This window comes from Pygocentrus nattereri, chromosome 30 (genome assembly GCF_015220715.1).
Source record: "Pygocentrus nattereri isolate fPygNat1 chromosome 30, fPygNat1.pri, whole genome shotgun sequence".
Lineage (NCBI taxonomy): Eukaryota > Metazoa > Chordata > Actinopteri > Characiformes > Serrasalmidae > Pygocentrus > Pygocentrus nattereri.
In genome coordinates, this window is record NC_051240.1 from 11852619 (window position 1) to 11877393 (window position 24775).

Genomic DNA, 24775 nt, shown 5'->3' on the forward strand with positions numbered 1-24775 from the left:
TTATCATTTTTGGCATTGAAACAAACTTAAAAGTCAGAAGTGCAGATTCTCACCTGTCAAATGTAAATGTAATTGATGTAGTTTGCCATATAAATAGTTCTACAATTATACAAATTAATTATGCTACTTACAGCATTTCTGAACAAATCTGGGATAACTGAACACTAAACTGCATGTTTCATTGTAAAGAGAGTAATAATTCCTGTTTAATTGGATTCGCTGCAGCACAGTATTAAAGCTGACTGAAATGCTGTATTTAATGAAGATGCCATATCGCCCATTCCTACATAAACAGACTGTTACATTTATTTATTTTTTTTTTTTTTTAAATAAAACTACTATCATACATACACAATCAAGACTGCACTGCAGCTCACAACTGATAAGGCAGAAGCACAATCAACTCCATAAAGCTTCACTGAAGCTAAGCACCTGATGTAGCTAACAAATAGCTAACAAGTAATGGAAAATTAAACCTCATGAACTAGTATCATACAAACCACCAGTATCATGAATTGTTTAGTAATATCAATAGACTTCTGTAGCTTCTGTATGATAAGCAAGACAGTTAAGAGATCACTCAAAAGCTCTTTGGGGCAAGTGAGTGATGATTTAGATAGTTTGCAAAATGCTAACTGTCATGAAGGCATCTAGAAATGTTTACAGTTGCCCCCCCAGGTACAAAGACTCAAACTCTATATCATAATCCTTATGAGAAAGCGTCTCTAGGCTGGTGGATTCTTCTTCCAGCATCCTCCACCAGGGTAGTCTCATGCTCTGTAGCAAGGCATTGTGGGATTGCCGGGCACGCACTGCCACTGGTGTGGAGCGGCTCAGGAAAAGGCCAGCGTCTTCCTCAGTAGCTTCTTTCAGAGAGGGAGCGTCTGACAGACAGAGTGAGACAACATGAGCATGTTTAATGAGAATTAGAAACTTTCCTGGGCTGGCTTCTATATTTTTTGTACAAAAAAAATCAAATGTAGTCAATCAAAAAAGGTATATTTTATAAAGTGTTTGCTGGTATTGGCAAACAAATAGCTAACGAGTAAAACCTCATCAGTGCCTTGCAATCCACACTAAATGGTTTAGGAATATCAGAAAGTCCTACTTGCATTGTTTCTGTATGGTAAGCAAGAAAACTTGTGATTATTTAAAAACTCTTTCTGGACTGAGGTGATGTGATGTGAGTGATTTAGGCATGTAGTTTGTGTGGTGTGGTGTTAACTGTTTTTAGAATTAGTCCAAAAGTCTAGGAGCAAATTTCATCTAACGAACATGTTGTTTCGGAGACTACATCGGGACTATATAAGGAGAAACTGGGAACAACATTTGATTTTTCACCAAACTAACACTCTCGGAATTTCATACAATCTTTTCCCATTTTCAAGCTGATTTAAAAATAAATTACAGAACTGTGCTTGTGAATGTTCTTACTGAGAAGGAGCTCCATGTCCGTGTTGATCTGGGCCAGCAAGGCCTGCCTGTGCTGCTCTTGGACCCGATCAGAGGCTCTAGTCATCAGGTGCTGCTGCAGCATGCTTTGAGCTTTCTCATGGAGCTCCACAGTGCCCTCTACTGATGCCACAGAGGACTGCAAAAACACAAGGGACATGGAGAGTTTGCACAACAGAAGACCTGCAACTATGGAACATTACTGAAACATGACAGGACACAAAGGAACTCAGTGAAGCACCAATGAGCCAGACCCATCAACCAGCTAAACAAAAATACACAGTGAATAAATAAATGGATTAAGATGGTTATGATCATTTTTACTGAATAAACCAGAAATGAAGGAGTTTGACATTGAGGTGTGGATTCACTGAGGAGATATGTTGTTAGGAACTTCATATGAGACTCCTGTGTGACTTCATGTGCCAACTGCCAATTTGGTGCAATGAACGGAACACACTAAAAGGACATTTTCATACAACATCTTCGTGATATTATTATTAAGAGGAGGTAGGTGATTTTTTGTTCAATGTTCAACCAACGCATCTTTTCACATATAGGAAAACAATTCACCCAAATAAACATAAACACAGTGCCAGATCACCCTAAGGTTCTACACTGCTTTGGTGTGTCCAGGCATTTAAAGTCAGAGTTGTGTGGTATATCTGTGTGTTTACTCACAGGGTAAAGGGATACGTGCTCCTCTATCTGTCTCCTCAGCTCTGTTCTCCTGCTGTCAGTTAGGCCTCCGGGGCCTTTCCATGGCGCTAGAATATTCCTTTGAGATCTCCGTCGCTTAAGAAACCTCAAAATCTAAATAAACACAGACAAAAACATGCATACGCACATACAGACTGTTACAGAAGACTAATGTCCATATGAAGTGGAGACTGATTTTAGGCTTGGACTAAATTGTCGGTGGAGAATCTCCGTTATTCTTTCCAGTCTAGGACTATGCTTAACCCTTAGAACTCTAGACTGATTAATCTCGGTCCATTTTAGCAAACTCATCCACAACCTTGATGTACATTTCTAGACTTGAGAATGAGAATTGAGATTGGGGTCTGGACTTGATTGTGTTGGTTTTGCATAAGTTTGTACTTATGTTTGTGCATTAAGTATTTACTAAATCCTTAGTTAGTACTAGTTAGTTTCAGATTCTTCTTTTACTAAATTTAAATGCACCACCAACCAAGTCATATCTTATGATAACAACTAGTTACAACTAACTAATGCACATGTTGTTTTAACATGACAATAATGTACTGAAAAAAAAAAAGTTTAATTTTGATTAATCTGGTTAGGGGCAGCTTGCACCATTCCTAGGAAGAAATTTCCAGTTTAAAGAGAACGATGTGTGCAAACTGAGCGCAAACTTCATTGAGTGTGCAAACTTCAAACTGAGTGTGCAAGCTTCCTTGTAACTGAATATGGAGCTTATTAAATGACAGATTCTGGCTATTCGACCCAAAAGCAGCACTGGTTTAGACGTTTGGGCATCAGCTGAATTTTACTTAACTGCAATTATAAATTTTAGCTTCCTGATTGGAGTTAAAACCAGGGTCATGACTAGAGCTGTAAGAAAAATCACAACATGTTATTGACAAGGTTCAGTGATTTTTAGATAACCAAAAAGTCAGGTTATGTTTTTGGTCTTCTATGTACTATCTAGATTCTATGTGTCAAACACAAGACCTGCAGGCCAAGTCACGCCTGTGGCACAATCATCTTCGGCCTGTGAAATTATTTAAAATTTCTATTAATATTAGCCCATTTGTATTAGCCCATAGTAACTACTAAGTTTAGTATAAAAACTACTTTGTATATTGCAACTCGCTTTGATTTAGTAATGCATAAACCTAAACTGGGCAGCATGGTGGGTAGCGCTGTTGCCTCACAGCAAGGAGGGCCTGGGTTGACAGAATTGGTGCTGTTATTCAGGCAAGGGGACCCATAAAAATAGTGAAGAAATAATGCATTTGGTTCATTTTTTGTGTGCATACCGCCAGTGATGACCCCAACTTCTGAGGGTTAATCTACTGTGCACAGTGTTGTTTGGCTGTATAAGGCCCACTCACAGCTCTCTGCAGGATGACTGCAGCTTTGTGCTGTTGGAGCTGGTATCTGCTCTTCTGAAAGCGCTGTCTCTCTCTGTATCCTCTCCACATTCTCTGGATCAGCAGAGCTGCTCTGTTCTCCAGTTCACCCAGATACCGCGCCACCTGGTCTGAAACACCCCCACACACTTATCATTCTTCACATATAATCACATACTCGACTTTACCTGCAGGCAGTATCTTCTTAAATGCAAATGATGTTTGTGTCTGCAAATGTATATCATCCGCAGACTTTACATCCCTTTGATGTGTACGAATCTGCATGTTTTACCTGCAGGCAGAATCTCCATTAGATGGAGCTGTCGTTGACGAAACTGGCGAATGGCCCGCTGTCGACGCAGAAGTACTTGATGCCGCAACTCCTCTTCTGCACGGCGTTTCTCCGTCTCTTCCTGCAGCCGTCTTCTCCTCTCTCTACACATGTAGCATAGCACTCAATAAATCACTCAAAGTAAGATGGTGTGCACTAGAATTTACACATGAATTCACACGAATCTATGGAATAATTCTGACATGGATTTTTTTTGGTAATGTTTAAATAGACAGGCAAAGGAGGAAAAATGAAGCACCCAGTGACTCAAAAAAACACACAAAGTAATAAACGCAGTACAAGAAATGTAAAGTAATGCCAAAACTAATAGTAATAATACTGCCAATAGAAATAAAGCAAGTCATTAGAAGTCACCAATCCTCTTTGCTGCACTTAAAGTATTTAATGTCCTCCCACCAGCACCACAGAACCTTGCAGTCGCAAGTTACATATTAATAATCCACAAATATGAGGCTCCACCATCCCAGTTCAGGGAGTGTGGAGGCTGCTAACATAAAGTAAAGCTATATTTGTTTGGTCCCTCTAAGAGCAGCCAACCAAATTTGCCTTTCAGCATAATTGAAATTAATTTAGATTTATCATTTAGAAAAGAGCATTAACATGCAGACTCAACTGAGTGAGACACAGAGGAGGGATGAAACAAGAAACAGAAGTCGGAGAAGAAAGTGAGTCAGAGGGAGGTTATTTCACATGGTGTGCTTTAAAAAGAGAAAACTGACTATAAATGTTGTTGACCTATTATTGAATTATACTTTGATTTGACATTCAGTTGTTGACTGCATAAGATGTTGATACACCTGCTAGGCTACTTCAGTAAACAGTATATGGCACTGAGTCATAATGCAAGTTAGACATTATGAAGTTCTGGACCTTTGCCTGAGGAAATTTTCTCTAACTGGACTTTATTGAATTTTAATTAAATGCCCCTGATTTAGAAGCAAAGTTTGGAATAATTTTATTAAAAATATCTGATAATGTTAAAGACACCCAAGTCCAAAGCTCACTCTTGAACACTCCAGTACATACGTAAAATCCACCATATCTACCGTTTTGACAAAAAGTACAAAGAAGTGGTGGAGTAAGGTGAAAACAAGGTCTTTTAAGCAAGTTAACTTTAACTAGGTTCAAATAAAACATGCTTTTGGTCATTTTATTGTATTCCCATATCTATGGCATCAGTGAATTCTCACAGCAATCAGACAGATACACTATATTGCTATATAGTGTTTATGGGAATTTTTGACCGTTCTTCCAGAAGCATATTTGTGAGGTCAGGCACCAATGATGGAACGAGAAGGCCTGGCTCGCAATCTGTTCTAATTCATCCCAAATGTGTTCTATCGGGTTGAGGTCAGGACTCTGTGCAGGCCAGTAAAGTTCTTCCACACCAAACTCGCTCATCCATGTCTTTATGGACCTTGGACAGTCATGTTGGAACAGGAAGGAGCTGCCCCCAAACTGTTCCCACAAAGTTGGGAGCATGAAATTGTACAAAATTTCTTGGTCTGCTGAAGCATAAGGAGTTCCTTTCACTGGAACTAAGGGGCCGAACTCCTGAACTCCTGAAAAACAACCCTACAAAATAATCCCCCCTCCACCAAACTTTACACTTCGCACAATGCAGTCAGACAAGTACCGCTCTCCTGGCAACCACCAAACCCAGACTCATCCACCGGATTGCCAGATGGAGAGGTGCGATTCATCACTCCAGAGAACACGTCTCCACTGCTCTAGAGCCCAGTGGCGGTGCTTTACACCACTGCATTCGACGCTTTGCATTGCGCTTGGTGAGGTAAGGCTTGGATGCAGCTGCTCGGCCAAGGAAACCCATTCCATGAAGCTCTCTATGCTGTTCTTGAGCTAATCTGAAGGCCACATGAAGTTTGGAGATCTATAGTGATTGACTCTGCAGAAAGTAGGTGACCTTTGTGCACTATGCGCCTCAGCATCCTCTGATCTCATTGTCATTTTACGTGGCCGACCACTTCGTAGCTGAGTTGCTGTCATTACCAATCACTTCCACTTTGTTATACTACCACTGACAGTTGACTGTGGAATATTTAGTAGTGAGGAAATTTCACGACTGGATTTGTTGCACAGGTGGCGTCCGATCACGATACCACGGAATTCACTGAGCTCCTGAGAGCGACCCATTCTTTCACTAATGTCTGTAGAAACAGTCTGCAGGCCTAGGTGCTTGGTTTTATACACCCGTGGCCATGGAAGTGACTGGAACACCTGAATTCAATGATTTGGATGGGTGAGTGAATGCTTTTTTTTTTTGGATTACTTGTACACTGATGATCTAAAACATTATGACCACTTACAGGTGAAGCAAATAACACTTGAAACATTGGCACATGTCATGTCTTCTGATAACTATAAGGCTGAAAAAAAATTTGAGTCACCTGAAGCTCCGCTGTAATACACTAACAGCTCTGGGAAGTTTCTTTATTCTGCATCTGGTCTGATAGGCTCTCCAGACTGCCTGGATCACACAGGCAGCTCTAACTCGCTGTTCAGAAGAGTGCTTAGCCTGATCAAAACACAACACAGATATATAGAGCATAACAATTATTTATTCTTCTTCTCAAAATACACAATTACTAGAGCTTTTGTGCAGCTATATATCTGCCTCTTTGCACTGGCTAAAAAAAAATTACAGTAGTGTAACACTGTGTAAAGCAGTGGTGCCCAGTAGTATTCTTGGTTCACCTGCACATTCTCTCTCGCCTTAAGTGATTCAACTCATCATAGGCTTGTAAAGCTGCAGAATATAACATTATAAGTCATTATTTCGATATTTGCCTTTGCAGGTTTAATATCACAGACCACTACAATATTAAAATGAGCTCTCAAACCAATCACACTGCGGTTTACTGTGAGTGGGAGAATCTAAACCAATCCAACTACAATGGAGTGCGGTGTTTTGAATGAAGGTTTTGCAAAATTCAAATAATGTAAATTACTTAAAATAATGCAGGCCAATCTTATCACACCTTTCACCAATGCATGTTAATATACTGCATAAGAACATCACAATACGTACTAACATTCTCAATACTGTCATTTTGTCCATGTCATGCAGTGTCATTTGAAACATGACACACTTGTGGTTTGCCGGGACTGTGAGGGAATAAACTTGGTGAATGTGAGGTTTTAGCCCATAAACCTGATAGTTTCTTTCAGGAACTTCAGCCTGCAGTCGATCAATTAGCTGCTCCAGTGCTGCATCAAAGCCCTTACCCTGCCAGTCTTTCCTCACCAAATCATCCAAACCTGCAGGGCACAACCGAGAACCAAAGCATCAAAGATGAACATGAGTCATAAACATAAATATACTGTATTTAACCCCTTTAACTCTAGGCATTTTATTTGGTCATTAATCTTAAGTTTTATTATTCAGTAAATGCAACAAATCAATCAATAACAATTATGAAACCAAAATTTATAAGCACTGCAGAAATTGCACCCATTAAAACAAATGCTATTTTGAACGTATTGTTTCAAACATTCTGCCAAGCACAGGTCAGCTGTTAGAGCTCATGCTAATTTCATGTTTATAAGTGGCTTATTTTATATAACGCAATACTGGTGTTTTGTCCATATCATGCTGACCTATATTTTAAGACATTGTGAGTTTTAAGAAGCTGACAATATAGAACCAAACTATATTAAAACTATCTGTTTAATTTTGATAGTATTTGTTTAATATGGTCAATTTTTGAGAATTTGAAATTATATTGGACAATATGATTTGGTTTTAGAAAATTTAACTTCTTAAATCAATACAGATATCATCACTTTTTTATATTGATCTGGTCCTATTATATAGTTGAGAGTGAAAAACTAAAGTGGGTTTAAAGGGTTAATAACCAGTCAAATTACCTGTTTTGTCAACATACATGCTCTAGAGAACAAAATTAAATGTGGAATTTTTCTGCATTTGTAGTGCGCAATTTCTATTTATTTGCTGAGTTGAAAATATTGGGAAAAATATAAAATACATAATTTGCCATAACCTTTGCAGAGTCCACATTTTAGGTTGTATTTGGTCACCCAATATGTTACATTTAGAAAATAAAGAGTAATTGCACATTGAAACCTGCAGAAGTGCATACACTCTGTGCAATTATTATGTTATGTATGTTACATAACTGTTATGTACTCCACTTACTATATAGGTGTAGTTTGTAGTTCTACATTTACAGACTGTAGTCCATCTGTTTCTCTGATACTTTGTTAGCCCCCTTTTACCCTGTTCTTCAGTGGACAGGACCCCCATGGACCCTCACAGAGCAGGTACTATTTGTGTGGTGGATCATTCTGAGCATTGCAGTCGCACAGACGTGGTGGTGGTGTGTTAGTGTGTTGCGCTGGTCTGCGTGGATCAGACATAGCAGTGATGCTGGACTTTGTAAACACCTCAGTGTCACTGCTGGACTAAGAACAGTCCACCAACCAAAAATATCCAGCTAACAGCATCCAGTGACCACTGATGAAGGACTAGAGGATGACCAACACAAACCCTGCAGCAGCAGACGAGCTGTCGTCTCTGACTTTACATCTATAAAGTGGACTGACCAGGTAGGAGCGTGTCATAGATTGGACACAGTGTTTAAAAACTCCAGCAGCACTGTTGTGTTTGATCCACTCGTACCAGCACAACATGCTCTAACACAACACCACTACGTCAGTGTTACTGCACTGCTGAGAATGATCCACCATCCAAATTATACCCACTCTGTGAGGGTCCTTGGGGGTCCTGAACACTAAAGAACAGGGCTAACAAAGTATCAGAGACACAGTCTGTAACTGTAGAACTACAAAGTGCACCTATACAGTAAGTGGAGCTGATAAAACGGACAATGAGTGTAGAAACAAGGAGGTGGTCGCAATGTTATGCCTGATCAGTGTATGTTTAGATGTCACTATTTAAAAGCATTACTAAACCTAGGGTTCTGACGATGGATTTAGTACTTGTGTTGTAGTTTTAAAGCCATTATAAGAAATGTTAAATGTGTGATTGAGGTTCAGAATATCTTCAATGTACACAGAGGGAAAAGAATATGGATTATTTTTAAATCTGTCTTTCCTGTTTACACTTTGTGCAACAGTTAAAATGCAGATACATGTTAATGTGATGTGATTTCAGTAATTCAGTGATTACTGAATTACTGATGTACCTTTGTAGTGTTTGTGAAGGAGCTGTAAAGTCTGGCTGTGTTGCTCTATCATCAGCAGCAAAATTTTGGTGGCAGCGCTGCCAATCACAGGGTTGGTGCTGCTGGACATTTTATATATGACATCATCCATGACACTGCTCAGTGCTTTTCTCCCCATCTCAGATACAACTGTACTGCAGAATGAGTGAGATGAAAGGAGAAGAAAAGAAAGATAAAGACTGATGTTGCCACAGTGTATCCTGGGGAGTACAGTATTATATTAATATTACAGAGTTTACACAGCTGTGTATACTGAGCATTCCTCAAAGCCAATGACAGATGATATCATGTGCCATGCTCTACCTGTTTGTCCTGAACAGATTGTACCACATCAGTAGTGTAACTGCAGAAGCTTCATCATCCTCATTCATCTGCACGCTCTCATAATGTTTGGAAAGGAGGACTGGGGAGAGGACAGCAAGGACAATATCACCAACACAATATAGTACCATACAAAAGTCAAAGACCACCCTTCAGTCAAAACAGCCTTTAAGCACAATTATTCTTTTTACAGTTTCAGAAAAAAAGAAAAAGATATATTGTACAGACAATTACACAGAATAAAAATTATATCAGGTTTTTTTAGTATTCAGGTTGTCCACATATTACATGTTCTGTTCTTTTCAGGAGACTTGCTTTCAGTTTTTTAAAGAAATCTGCAGAGATGCGTTTCCACACCTTCACAGTTCAGTCTTAGTAATTCCAGTCCAGGTAATCCCAAACACACTTAATGATGTTGAGGTCTGGAGTCTGGGGTGGTCAATGCTTTGTTCTAAAACACCAGCAGCTTCTATGTTTAATTAACAAATGTTATTTCTTTTTCTTGGTAATGGCTTCTTTACAGCTACTCATCCTTCAGACATAGAGTTGTCTTCCCCACAGTGGAGGGATGGACAGAAACACCTGTGGCTTTTCTCCTCTCTCTCCACGACTAGGGGATTTAAGTACTCTTTATCTGACAGTGAGTTTTAGTGTGTTACCAGGTTTGTTAGGAGTCCCATTTTTGGGGGATATAAAATAATCATTTGAACTCCAAAAAAGTCCTGATTTTACTTATTTTCCTTTCCGTTCCTTACGCTGTGCTTAATGGCTGTTTGCACTGGAAATGAAATATGAGGTTTTGTACAGTATTGTACATCCAATGTTACAGTATGCACTACACCTGAAACATTTATACGTTACATTTGTACCATCAGCATGTCACATATTTCCATAACCTTGAAATGAATTGAAAATAAAAAATATAATACCAGAGGGAATTAAATGACTGTAAGCTCTCAGGAGCCAGCTGAGAGAATCAAAGACTTTCCTAAACAGTCGAAGCATCTCAATTTGTCCTTTATCCTGTTGGAGAGAAAACACAGGTCAAGTCATGATTTCCCATTGAAACGATTATAGATTATACTTGAATCAAACAGAATGAAGGTGTTGAGTCATGCTTTTCATTTTTCTCACCCCTAAGGCTCTGTTCATTAGGCGGTGAGCGAGGAACAGCAGGTTTTCTGTTACTGACGGAAGAAACCGGTTAAGAAAGACTTCCGTCTCTCTCATAGAACCAATACCCACACAGCATGTGCTGAAGACAAACAGACCTGATTAAAATAAAAGCCTCCACTGCTTGTAAAATCAACTTTGCTGAAAGTAAATGTGGAAATTTTCTTCCTACCTGATAATATCTGCCATCTGTGTAATAGAGGCATAACCCCCTTCTATTTTAGCAGGATTGAACCTCAGTGCAGCACAGCAGTATGCCAGTACGCCACCACAGTAAAGGCCTTGTTTACATTTCTCTAGATCCCTCTGGTCTCCCACAGACTTTCTGCTGAGGAGCTCTGTCAACAAAGTGATTGAATTAAAGAGGCATTCCAGCATAAAATTTGCTACCATGTTATTTGTCATGTTATGTTATATTCCACATGGAATATTGTATCCATTAGCCAGATCAGCTCGACAGAATTCACTATTTTTTATTCTAGAGCTGCCTACAAGTATCTAGTTTTTGAAAGGTACCTCTTTAAACCAGAAAATCTCACTCTAGAGACCACCTCAGCTCCAGCGTAAGACACAGTGTATTGATGGTTATTTTTTCTTTTTGGCTAAAGAGCCCCTTTAATGCCATAAGAGGAAAGTAATCTACCTTTTACTGGTTTCTGTGTTTAGTTTCATTCTATTCTGTTGGTTTAGCATGGATTCCAAAAACAGAAGAACAAGGCCTGACAAACTTAAACTCCTATTCTGATCAGCTGGATGTGCTAGCTAGCTAAGTTCTTCTGATTGTACCAAGTTCTTCTGCACATTTGCAGGGAACACATGGAAATTTCACCAATTTGTTACAAACTTCTGTACTGCGAACAGACTTCTTTATAGTGGCGGTCACAGGAACCAGGGGTTGCCATGTCTACAAAAAAAGTACTATCTCAGATTTTTTACAATGGTGGAGATGGTAACTAGAGGTCACAACAAAAATACAGTCATTTGATTGACTATCCAAAACCTTCAGTGAAACTTTATCTGACTCTGAAAATTTCTGTAGAATGGAGCATTTCACACCAAAACACTATGGATGAGTTTGTTTACATCACTTAATTAGATAGATTTTTAGAGTTTCCCTTTAGGTATTTTGGCTCTGGTAGTTATTTCTGATAGCAACATTGTCTTGTTCTTGAATCATTACAGGTATGTAGTAACAATATTTTATATGAGGATACGTCCAGGCTCCTCTAAACACCTCAGACTAACACCAGATGAAGGCAAATCAATGAGGTCCCAGACGCCCTGCTAGCAACAAGTGTTGTTGTTGTTCATGAGGTCCTTGTAAAAGTCAGAGAAAGGACTAAATATATAGCAGATATATAGGACTAAACCTCACTTACCCTTCACCTTTGTTAGAACCTCAATAAAGCTCTGTTCAGATGTCTCGGCAGTGAGGGCTCTGAGAGCTTTCAGGGCTGGGTTTAAGTTTACATGGGCTTCATCTTCTCCTGAAGACCCCATTGTGTTCACTGGTAGCTCGCGTTTGCTAACAGTTGTATACACGGTATATTAAATTTGTGCAGCCATATGAAAAATATATGCCAACTAACTACAGGTGAGGATGCTTTTCACCACTTCGTTAGCAATTAAAAGCAGAAACAGGACGAAGTTTTCTCGAGCTCTCTATAAGCTAACGCAGCGTACCTGGTTTCTAAAGCAACGCTTGTGTCATCAGCCTGCGACTTCGTTTTCACGGTCAAAATATGGGCTGCGTTCTAATCCACATACTAGGGCACTTCACACACTACACTATTGAATGGGACTCTAATGGTGGTGTACTACTTTTGAGTTACCATTTAGTGGGGCAATAGGACGCAGCCATGGTAAGTGTGCGCTAAGCATCAGGGTTTTCTTGATTTATCGAGGCTCTTAAATGTCGTAGCAATAAAAAAGGTTATGTATACTACAAAGCATGTTAGGAATTTAAGTTTGCAGTTATACTTAAAAGTGTTGTCAGTGTTTTTTTGGTTGGTTGACTTACGTGTGTTGTGCTTATTAACTTGTAATGTTAATGTATTTTCCATAAAATGTAGCCCACTGATCAAAGGGGCTTAGGCTGCAAAACTAACTTGGCAACTCAAAATTCTTTACAGTGGTGGTGATAGAAATGAGGTCTCAATGCAACTTATGTACTATCCAAAACAGCAAGTGAAGCTGCATGCGTCTTATTATGAATTTTTATATTTAATATAAATAATGGTAAAACAGTAGCAAATCTGAAAATAGTTTTTTCTTTGGACACTGTTTTGCCTTATAGCTCCCTGCATGTATTTTTCTGTCTCGTCTTAGGCCAAAATCTTTTCACAAACTATCGTAAACAGTGTCTCAGATATCAGGCCGTATATACATGAACATTCTAATAACTTTTTTTCCTGATGTAGCTTTAAGGGCCATTAAACGCTTCAGACGTAGGGTTCCTTTCACAACCAGTGTGAATAAGCCTGAGTAAATTTGTCAAGAATGGAGCGTTTCACATCAAACCACTCTGAATGGTATTTTTGAATGACAGAAACAGGTGGGATTCCCCTTAATAATTCCAACTACCTGATGACAATCATTCGCACACCAGTCTTTTCTGACAGTTTTCATTCTTTTAACTTTGTTGGTTAACTCTTTGATTTTATCAATATTTAGCTCACTTAGTGATCATAGTTTACAGGCCTAAAAGGCAAAAATAAAGTCTGAACCCACTTTTGTCATCAAATAGAATAAAATAATCGTATTTATCTGTTCCAGCTGTCATATTTCCTTCTTTTCCAGCTCAAGGCCTATGACACACTAGAGCTTCCCTACAACATTCTTTAGAAAGTAACCCAAATGAAGCATTTAAAAGAAAGCACATTTTTAAATTTCAAAAATAATTTAATATGATAAATAAAAACATGACAAAACACAAAATGTCAAATTCAAGCTTCGAGGCAAGCTAAAATGTATCGAATCATTTCAGCTTCAAATCAGCTTTCAAGGTCCTCTGTAGACTTTCAATACTGGCATCCAGAGCTGCTAAACCATTCCGGAAGTCCTGCTCGTCACGCGTGTTAAACGTAGACCAGGAGTTCAAGCTCCAGTCCGACGCTAAGGATTTTATATCGCAGGAGGAAACGGTGCTCTCAAACACTGATGGCCTTCCTGTGCACGTTGATGCTTCACCCATCTTCAGACAGCGGCGAGCATTCTGGGACTGTTCTGCAAAGTTAACTGTACCCTCACTGGAGCGTTTCAGCTGTGAGCCCACACCATCAGCATGTGAGAGGAAATCTTTACCTCGATTATCATCCAGAGTTTCCAGGTCTTGAGCTAGGGGTCCATTTACTATGCCAAGTTTTTCAAAAGCAAGGTCCAAGTACTTGAGTCCTGGATGCTCATTGACTTCATGAAGCTGATTCCTCTCATTCACCTGTATGCGAGAGCAAGTCTGGGTTAATTTTGCTGCGGGATGCGCTTTCAGTGTCTCTTTAAGAGGGACAAAAGCTATTCCACTTTCACTCCTCACTGCTTCCTGAGTCCCACCCCCTGCTGAAGTGTCCTGTGCTGGCCTGGGTACTGCCAGACGTTTGGGAGAAATTGCTTTTGTGTCACGCGCTCTATACCTCTCTTCTCTACCCCTCCACTGGCAATGGGAGGAGGGTTGTGGATGAGACTTCTGAGGGGAAGAGCCGTGTCCTGTGTCTTCCAGAGTCTGGAGGTAGGTCTTTATGGAGTCTGTGACTGCGTCAGTCAGAGCAGTCTCTTTCTGTTGATTCTCATAGAGATCTAGAACACTCTTTGTGAGCTGAGAGGGAGGATTGGGCACCTCTGTCTGAGTAAGCTGGCAGGCAATTTCTCTAGTAGGCCTCTTCTGGAGAGTTCTGTTCACAATGAATGAATGAATAAATGAATGAATGAATGAATGAATGGACAGGTATATCTCTGAAATATTTATGCTTTTCTTATTTTTCTATGCTTTTTATAGTTTTATGTCAACATTTTACACAATAATATTCCATTGTACTTCTATCATACCTAATGATCTCTTGTAGTCTTATGATCTCTGCCTCCTTCTGCTGGAGGTTCTGTGTCAGTGCAACATTTTCCCTTTCTGAGTCTTCCAGCTCAGCCTTGCAGTTTCTCATTTCAGCCAACGCTTCACTCACATCTAAATTACAACATAAACGCAGTCAGAAATCTTTAGTGACCAAGACTAACCAAGACTATGATGGGAAAGACTGAATAAAATATTCCTGATTAGTAATCAAACTAAACACTGGCTGAGTAGAGAGCCCTCCTGATAAGGTAATCTAGGGAAGCAGACTATGGACTGTGTGCAGTAGACTCTCTAATGGGGAAAGAGTTGTGGGTCCACAGAAGGGAGCTGTGCCAAATGACAGTTTAAGTTATAGCTGAGGTCCATGTACAGTACTGTGCGAAAGTCTTAGGCATCTCAGCAGTGAGTTTATCACAATGCACATTAGAATAAAGTCATATTCATAATTCAAATAAACATAAAAACAATAAAAAGTAACAAGAATTTCACCTTCACAGCCACCACTTTTCTCAGCAAATAAACACAAACTACACAAATAAATACATTTTGAAGATGTGTCTTGGGTGCCTAAGACTTTCACACAGTACTGTATATGGAGGGTTGTGTGAAATGGCCCTATGGACAGTTGCACAGGAAGGCCTTGTAAGGAGAGAACAATCTGGTAAGATTCAGACCAGAGCGGGTCTTTAAAATAAAATAAATAAATAAATAAAATAACATTAAACCTTTTGTGTTTTTTTTTTTTTTTTTTTTTTTTTTAGACATGATGGGGACTAAAATGGCATGGAATTGTGTACATGGGTGGGGAGATTACCCCATCGCCTCAGAGGGGAATAAGAAAGGGATGTTTTAAGATGGTCTTTGCTTTGTGGTCGACCGGGAACTATCTTGCCATTTGATGCTCAATAAAGCGAAGGCCTTTTCCTTCCTTCCACAAGAACTCAGCGGCTGAAGTCTTTTTGTATTCCTTTTTATCCTTTTCTATTTTTGTTGATATTCTTTGATTCTTTTAATTATTTTGGAAGATATTGGATTACAGGTAATAGGTACTACTAGGGCAATAGTACAGATAATATCAGAGTTACTTATAAATGTCCAGACCCTGGGCAAAAAGAGAGCTCTTGGTTGCAACAACTATGAGTTCATTTTGGTATTTTGTGAAAATTTAACAGTTATTGATATGTCCGAATGGGTACTTGAACACTGATTGTCAAAATCCTAGAGTAACTACACCCCACTATTCACAACTCCACCTCTGGCTCAACTTGAAAAATGCTCAAAAATGCAGTGAAATGAGTTTCGAGGTGGGGCTGCGAGCGAAGTCTGGCAGGCTGAGCTGCTGTGTTTTTAGAGATAGCATATGTTAGCTACCAGAAAATATGGAGTGACCGAATTAAATGGCACTTAAAATTTCAAGGTCTTACAAGGGGATTTTTGAGGATTTTTCTCTACTACGTTCCCCATCTTTGATGAGGGAAGGTGTTCTGATCAGGCAGTGCGTCTTCAACCTTAACAGCATGAGCCACTGACTCAAGCTCCCGAAGAGTTGATGTAGTGCCAGAAAATGATTACAGCGAATGGCAGAGGCACTGAACAGTAGAACATTCCCTAAAATCATGAAAGCTAGGCTTCTAATTATCTGGTCAACAAGTCCATATCCCATATAACCTAGAGTCCTTATTTCTTAGATGCACTGAATTATGAATGAACAAAGTGGATTTCTTTGAACATTGTGTTTCATTCATTTTGACATCAAGCTATGAAAAACTAGGCCGTCAGGGTACCATTTCTTTCTAGGCTGGGGTCGTACACTGTGGTTTCCAGTGGCCCTAAATCCTTAAACTCTGTAAGTTGTTCTTGGCACTTAGCAGCAGCTACATGGAGACTTGCAAGAACCCTCACTTAACAGGACCGTTAGGTCACATAATCATACGCTGAGTGTTATCAGTATAAGACTAAACAGCAAACAACTACAATATCTACAAATACCAATAATAACCAACTAGAACACTAAATAACCTGAATAAATATCCAAAACAGAGCAGATGTTCTCCCTCGCTGTAGGCCCATATGGTTTTATATTTATAAACACGGCACAAGCAGAGCCTTTTGTCTACATGGCTCTGGGCATGAATAGGGCATCATCATGGGGCGGTACTGTTGGTTGACTGATTGACTTGCCCAGTTCTTACCCAAGCGTATGCGACTGGTCTCTATCTCGCACTGCTCTTTGGTCTGCTGCAGGTCTCTCTCTTTGTCCTCCAAAGCCTGCTGTAGTCTTTGGTTCTCCTGCTGAAGGTTTCCCAGCTCCCTATGATTGTCATTTAACTGAGTCTGAAGTGTGATGTTTAGGGACTGCAGTGTGGCCACTGAAACACAGACATACGCACAGTTCCAAGCTCATTCACTGATTACACTTAATACAGCAAGCAAGCCATATTACTACTAGCTGAAGTCCTATTGTGTTGCTTTCTCAAAAGAGATTTTAAAAATAAGTGTTCAAACAAACTGTGCCATCTACTGCTGCTAAACACCTGTTAGGCAGCTATGTCTACTTACATTCCAGATTGCAGTCTACTGATCTGGCCTGCCTTTCAGCTCTCTCCCGCTCCATTAACTGTTGATTCAATATCCTCAAACGCCTATAAAACAAAAACACACATGTACACACAATATCTTGGCAAAATATTAGGTCAAAACTAGTTCGAATCAATCAGCCAAGACAGGTTCATTGTCTGAAGTTTACTTCTTTAGTTTTGTACCAGAACTACAAAAAACCTGAGGTTTGTGACTAATTTTGTCCACTATACTAGCAGAGTGCTACTGACCTGCGGAGCTGCACATTCTCACTCCTGAGCGGCTGCAAGGCCAGCGCAAGCTCAGCCTGCACATTGGTGCTGCCCACCATTGCAGGCAGAAGGGAGATGCTCTGCTCCACCTCTGAGATGAGACGCACTGCCTCGCTGTCTATAAGGAAAATGAGAGACCACAATACACTCAACCCAACATGATATTCAGATGTATAAGACAAATGTGCTGCCTTTCTATCATCTGGAACCAGTCTGCCCATTCTCCTCTGACCTCTCACATCAACAAGGCATTTTCGTCCACACAACTGCCGCTCACTGGATATTTCCTCTTTTTCTGACCGTTCTCTGTAAACTCTAGTGATGGTTGTGCGTGAAAATCCCAGTAGATCAGCAGTTTCTGAAATACTCAGACCAGCCCGTCTGGCACCAACAACCACACCACGTTCAAAGTCCTTTAAATCCCCTTTCTTCCCCATTCTGATGCTCGGTCTGCACTTCAGCAAGTTGTCTTGACCACCTCTACATGCTTAAATGCACGGAGTTGCAGCCATGTGATTGGCTGATTAGCTATTTGTGTTAACAAGCAACTGAACAGGTGTACCTAATAAAGTGGCCGGTGAGTGTATAATGATGTATCTGGAAGGTGGAAAGAACTGTTGAAAGGCTGAACTGCTATATACTTGATGGTAAGATACCTCAGATACCTGGCTAATACAGAAGGACGCAAATGGTTAACAATACTGCTAAAAAAACACATATCACATCTCTATTTATCAGCCTTCCTATACCAATAGTCAGGATATCTTTATCACTGTGACAGGATTACCAATGGTTGCATGATGATGCATGCTGGGCACTGTAGTGAGAGGGAATAAATGGATAAAGACACAAAAGGCTACAAAATCACAAGGGATGAGGTAGATAGATAAGGGATACAATGCTGTGCTACAGAATATTAAAGCTATATTACAGGCCTTATTAAACTGTTTTTGGCCTTTGGATCATCAGAAAAACAAGAAAGAAAACATTAATTCCAAAACACCCACAACCCTAAGACAGGCACTCCTACAATAGTTCTGGAGTTCTGGAGACATGCAGCCAAGATCTCTAGCATAAGGGAGCAACCCATATCAAACACGAACACTGTTATACATAAAATAAAGAAATTCATTCTTCTACAATGGATGGTTCTAATCCAGTGCTCACATTTTTGTCCTAATCCATCTTTCAACACACCAGAGACAGGCAGTGAAAGGATGCAGAGGCCTAAAATACCTGTCTGAAGACAGACTAAATAGAGCCCTAGAAGACTTCACAAAAATCTTCAGCCTGAATACAAATGAGACGAGAAAAACATAGTTGGGCTGAAATAGTTCATGTAGCAAAAGAAGACAGCTCACCTTGATTAGCTACCAGAGTCTTCAGCTCACCAAGCAGGTATTTGACAGTCATGACTTTCCTGGCTGTCTTTTCTGGGCTCGACTGTACTGCGTGTTTGTTCATGCTGGTCTGACAGCTTGTATCTCTGACCGGTGTGGTGTCTACTCCAGCCAGCTCATCCTCCTCACTGGTGCAACCTCCACTCTCCTCGGAGCTCTCCTCAGCTCCTGAGCTCTGCTCCTGATGACTGGAATGCACTAGGACTGGTTGTGGATAGGTTTGGGGGTGGCTGGTGATTGGTACCTGGGTGGGTGTATGTGCTGCAACTGTAGGTGAAGGACAATACTGAGATCCGTTCTGAGACTGTAGGGGAGAGCTCTGCCCAACTGACAGAACATGGGGCGCACTTAAGAGGGGGCTGGTTACTCTAAGCTCCCCTTTTGCCATTGGACGTATGGAGGCCTGGTGTACAGTTGACACTGTGGAGGCCGGAGGATGTTGCTGGACAGCTGGTGACACAGAGAGCAAAGCCGTGTACTGGGTTGGTGGGCCTGCAGTGTTTAAAGGTCCATGTTGTTGTGATTGTCCTTTAGTGGCTATGTCCCACTGCTGAGGGAAGTAATGCATCTCTCCATCTGTCTCTCTATGACACTGCTTTCCATGGAGATGGAGAGAGACAGGGAATAATTAACATACTGACAGACTGAAATGGGGCAAGAAATCAACAGCAGGCAGTGATCAAACTATCCATCTTGCAACTGTAGCTAGCAAAGAACACATTTGTGAATGAAGCATAGATAATTCAATTAGCTTCTCTGTGTTTAACTAATTATGTTTCACTTTTAGGCTGTAGATGTGTTGACTCTTACCGCTTGACTCTGAGCAGACGTGAGTCTCTGAGGACTCAGTACTGGAGTCGAAGTGGTCAGACGACAGTTAAACACAGTAGAGGGCTGGAGTCCTGCAAAATCAAACGGCAGAGAACTGTATTCTTTCCATGCTCATGGCTCCTTTTCGTTGTGTGCTTCCAAGTTGCATTTCCTAAAAGCTCAGCTTTTAAGGCAACAACTGTGGTTGTGTGGTAGAGGAATGCTAGCAATATGATCTTTCTACTATATTATAAAAGAGTCCATTATGCTGCAATGTTTTCTCCAATTGCAGCCTTTTTCACCCTGATACAGTGAGTACTATTCTGTCCTCACGCCTGTTTACAAAATGGTCTTACACTAGCAGCTTACATAAATATGTAACATTGTGAGACATATTCACAATACAAAGTGTTTTTAATTACTGGATTAGCATGTACAAGTTACATAAGTCAATAAATAACATTCCTTTTATTTTTACTCAAATAAGAGACTAAAGAAATAAAAGTGACTTGTAAAAAAACTAAAAGATAATGGGATAATTGACCTAACATCCAATTAGTCGTGCGTACCAGATATGATGTCATAACTAGAATACTACACAGCTAGAATTGCCAATTGCTCCCCGGGCGCCATGGATAGAGCTGCCCACCGCTCCGGGCAAGTGTGCTCACTGCCCTCTAGTGTGTGTGTGTTCACTAGTGTGCATGTATGTGGGTGTTTCACTGCACGGATGGGTTAAATGCAGAGGTCTAATTTCACAGTTTGCAAACACCGTGACAAATGGTTTTTAATTCTTCATTCTTCTTCTTCTTAGAAGCGACTGTGAGGGAATCTGGGTTAAATCTGGGTCAATATTGTCGGCCTCAGTGTGGTGAATTTAAGCCAGCATGGCTAAAACATATGACACATTACAAATAAACATTACTTAGTGAAAGGGAAAATCATTTAGTTAAACCAGTGTACATTCTAGTGTTAGAATAAATAAATGGAAAGAAAAAAGTTAACAGTGGGTTAATTAGCCGCTCACAGTTGTGTTGATATAGTGGGTAGAAAGAATTGGGCGCCATGTTTGCAGATGCTGTTTCACTAGGTTGCACGTTGTGTTAAGGAACACACTTTGGAAGTGAAAAGCGCATGGAATGGAGGAATTTTTAAATGGGTTTGAGAGGGAGAGTCTAGGGGTTGTGGTCAGTTCTCACCCAATCACATGATGCTACCAAACTAGGAGGGCGAAGGGCAGCAAGCGCAATGTTAGTGTTCAGTACAAACCTGCTTGGAGAAGAATGCTAACTGCCAATTCTGTTACATCAGCTAACAGACGCACACACTAGCTTTGTGCTGGGTGAGGGGGCAGGAGGAGTGCCATCCTACTCACCCAGCGAGAGCACTGCCAATTCTGCCATTTTTGACTCACAACCATGGATGGCTGTGGCATCACTGGTGCTATCTCCTGATAATTAAGCCAATGCATAGATGGTTAACACCACTGGATGTTGCTTACAGTTTGTCTACAATTGCTCCAAATACTGGATTTTTTTTTCACTTTTTTTTTAACCATGCAGGAAACCATACTGTGACATATCATAATAGAAGACAAATATTGAAAAAGATGAAATGTTATACAGAAATACACAAATTCCACTACCTTTAGAGCCATATGCATATGTTTATATGTTTGTGGTTTTTACCTGTTGATGGAAGGCTGTTGCTGCCTCCAGACACTGGGCACAATGATGGAAGAGAATGAGGCTGAATATGCTCCGATTGTGCGGCTGGGGTCAGTGCTCTTGGCTTGACGTCTAACCCATGTACTACATCAACAGCAAGGGGCCGTTGTCTTAGGCCTGGGTAAGTCTGGGAGGACAAGATAGTCTTCTGCACTACAGCTACAGAAAGGACACAACAAAAAGCGATTTAAAGAATTCTACATAATAGTAACAGATTGCATCTTTAGGCCCATAAAATCAAGATCACAGGGTGGACATGAATGACGCATATTTTACATGATAAAGCACAAATCAGCATAACTGAGATACACATGAGTTTGGAGCATCACCTGGTCTTTTGGTTATATGAGAGACTGAGCTTGACTTCTTTCCAAGCCTCTTCCTTTCTGTGTCCAATTTGCCATGTACCCCTTTAGATTTTAATTTGGAAGAAACTGTCTTTGGGACTTGTGGCTTTGACTTGGATTCTGTTAAGGAACAGTGAAGACATGAAAGATACACAAAACACTACCAACTACAAGATCACGTGCTTTAAACCAAACAAAATGCATCGAGTCAAAGGCTACCTGTTTTCTCAGCCTGAAGAATACCACTGAGCAAGGTTGCACAGCGATCCAAGCCTTTGTGTAACGTTGTCACCTAGTTAGTACATTTAGTTAATGAACGTTAAGGCAGAGAAGAGGTAGAACAATGCAGGAATATGCAAGATTATGTTGATGAAGGTCTACCTGATCTTCTGAATCAGTGGAGTAAAGGGAATATGCTGGTTCAAGAGGTGCTGCATGTCTTCCAACGACCCTGCAGTATAGTATAAGGCAGTTAGAGAACTATATAGGTCTACAGTAAAGAACATGTTAAAGGGGTATTCTGTCCTAAAACTAGCATTTAATGTGTTTTTGTTATGTTCTATAATATTCTGGTGCAGCACTGCATCCCTTAGTCTCATCAGCCAGATAGAGTATTTCTATTAAAACAATTCTGCATTTTGTGTTTTCATCTAGAGGCTGATAAATGTGACTGTTATATGCTAGATGATAGTTTAGTGATACAGCACAAAACACAATTGGTTGTCAAACTCATCTTTGTGAAAAGGATCATTCAGGCAGCCGTCAATACTGTCAAGTATCCACCCCAAAAGTACCTGCAGACTTTGAAAATGCACCACAGCTTTCAATATACATCACTGGGGTTTTAATATTTTCCTAGTCCAAGTCAGAATTGTTCAGTGTTAGTGATAGGAACCAGGTGTCCACCTCTAAAAGCTCCCTCAGAAAGCTTTTGCATGAAATGGTTAGATATATGCTGTCTGATGTCTGACACGTTGCTTTATAATGGTTTTGTTTACAGCATTTGGCTGACGCTCTTATCCAGAGCGACTTACAATGTGATCATTTTTGTGTTAGGAGTCTTGCCCAAGGACTCTTATTGGTATAGTGTAGGGTGTTTGCCCAGGTGGGGATTGAACCCCAGTCTACAGCGTACAAGGCAGAGGCGTTAACCACTACACTATCTTAACCCATTCATGGCGGATCTGTTAACACAGGGCGTTGTGAAAATGGTGCACTATTTATTTCAGATTTGCAACTGTTTTGCCATTATCAACATTACATATAAAAACTTTGAAGACACATGTAGTTCCACTGGTGAATTTGCAGAGCAAATGAAATGGCTATATTTGTGCTGTAGATATGGAGACCCTGGGTTCTGTGGCTAAGTTTCTCCACTATGAACCACTTCACATCAAACCACTCTGAATTACTCTGTTTACATTTTAAAAACTGAAATTTAGGAAATTTGGTGGAACTCTCCTTTAAAGAGCTGCTTACGTTTTCTTGTTCACTTGTCCCTGCCCACAGCCTGTCAATCTGCCTGACGAGACCACCTGCCAGTGACAGAGTGAAGAAAGAAGGTACAACAAAACCATTATAACCTTGATAAACAAGTCTGAAGCATATTAGTATTGTAAAATATAGTAAAGTAAAGTAAAGGCCGCCCTCACCTTGTGTCTGGATTTTACTTGTCTTGCCATTTATAATCAAGGAAGAAAGTTAAAGTTAGAGCTCAGCTACCGTTACAAGTAGAGGCTAACGTGCTCTTATCGACTCACAGCCAGCTTTTTAAAACGCTCAAACACATAATGAAAGGTCTCAAAGCTTAAGAAACTAACTCGAACTGCAGCTATGGAGAGTTATTAAGTTAAGCGTTTTCAGTAAACTCTACGTTTAAAAGTCCTACAGTCTCCACAGCTGCCTGCCACTGCAAGCCTGTCGTTCAAACGGAAGACGACGAGGCCGTTGACCAATAGAAATAAAGCAACTCTTTACTTGCCCCATCACTTGCGCTGACGTCAAACACACGAGTTCGTTTATTGGACCTAAAAGTTGCCAATCTCAGTAGCGACAACCAATCGCTGTACGGCTGCTATGGGCGTGCCGCCTTTGTCGGGTTAGAGTGTAACCATGGAGATTGTTGTTGATTAACCGTCTTTTCGCGGTTTGTTGGATCGTTATTCCCGCGTTTGGAAGATTTTATTCATCCATTAACTCATTCCCGCGCTCATTTGTCTGCCATAAACACTATCATCTAATTAAAAGCAGCCTGAGGTTCTGCATGATTAAATGGTTGAGACAAACATAGTGGCTCGGTGTAAAATGCTCTGTTCTAGGGAAACCTCCTGAGCCAGATTTGCTCACAGTGGTGGTGATGGGAACCAGAGGTCTAAAAGGTTTAATGCCTCTAAAAAGCTACATCACCGAAAGTTATTACAGGAAATGGTTAGATGTATGCGGTCTGATGTCTGTTTTACGTTAGGTTTGTCGTGAGGTTTTGGCTAAGATGTATTTTAATCCATTTATTTTAATCCATTCATGGCGGAGGGATACATGCAGGGTGTTGTAAGACCAAACAGTCCCCAAAGACATCTATCTATCATCCCATTTCACATCAAACCACTCTGAATGACTCTGTTTACATCTCAAGGTCTGAATTAGTCAGAAACTTTGAAAAAAAAAGAGGTGGAATTCCTCTTGAACAAATGTCTACATGAGAACTAAATCTTGCTAAAGCTGTAGATACTGTATGTTTGCCTGTCTTGTGTCCCACACAAGGTGACAAATGGTGCCTATCCCAGCAGTCATCGGGTGGATACACCCTGGACAGGTCACCAGTCCATCACAGGGCAGACAGACAGACACAGACAGTCACTCACACCCAGGGGCAATTCAGCATGTCCAATCAGCCTGACTGCTTTTAAGACCAATATATGTAAATGTCATCTGTTCTGATTGGCTGACCTCTTCAGAAAACA

At 40.4% G+C, this 24775-nt stretch overlaps 2 protein-coding genes across 5 annotated transcripts; both read right to left on the reverse strand.

The window, feature by feature from the left end:
* Positions 1-303: 303 nt before the first annotated feature.
* Positions 304-12328, reverse strand: LOC108430028 (IQ calmodulin-binding motif-containing protein 1). Its single transcript, XM_017702169.2, has 13 exons — positions 11999-12328; positions 10792-10957; positions 10581-10701; positions 10376-10469; positions 9429-9528; positions 9087-9259; positions 7073-7179; positions 6309-6436; positions 3841-3983; positions 3531-3679; positions 2134-2265; positions 1435-1591; positions 304-884 (listed from the first exon to the last, which is right to left on the reverse strand). The coding sequence occupies exons 1-13, from the start codon at positions 12117-12119 to the stop codon at positions 661-663; spliced, it is 1815 nt and encodes a 604-aa protein (XP_017557658.2). The 5' UTR covers positions 12120-12328; the 3' UTR covers positions 304-660.
* A 1220-nt stretch (positions 12329-13548) lies between these two features.
* ccdc14 (coiled-coil domain containing 14) lies at positions 13549-23749 on the reverse strand. 4 transcript variants are annotated; one of them, XM_017702165.1, is made up of 13 exons: positions 23468-23749; positions 23295-23350; positions 22197-22266; positions 22035-22107; positions 21798-21935; positions 21430-21627; positions 19742-19833; positions 18893-19523; positions 17511-17649; positions 17242-17324; positions 16875-17051; positions 14661-14793; positions 13549-14506 (listed from the first exon to the last, which is right to left on the reverse strand). In XM_017702165.1, exons 1-13 carry the CDS (start codon positions 23495-23497, stop codon positions 13597-13599), a joined length of 2730 nt encoding a protein of 909 aa, XP_017557654.1. In that variant the 5' UTR covers positions 23498-23749; the 3' UTR covers positions 13549-13596. The 4 variants fall into 4 exon arrangements, with proteins under 4 accessions (XP_017557654.1, XP_017557652.1, XP_037392277.1 ...); XM_017702163.1 differs by having other exon boundaries at positions 18893-19526; XM_037536380.1 differs by lacking the exons at positions 21430-21627; positions 21798-21935; positions 22035-22107; ... (1 more) ...; positions 23295-23350; positions 23468-23749 and adding an exon at positions 21117-21167.
* Between the last annotated feature and the right edge of the window lie 1026 nt (positions 23750-24775).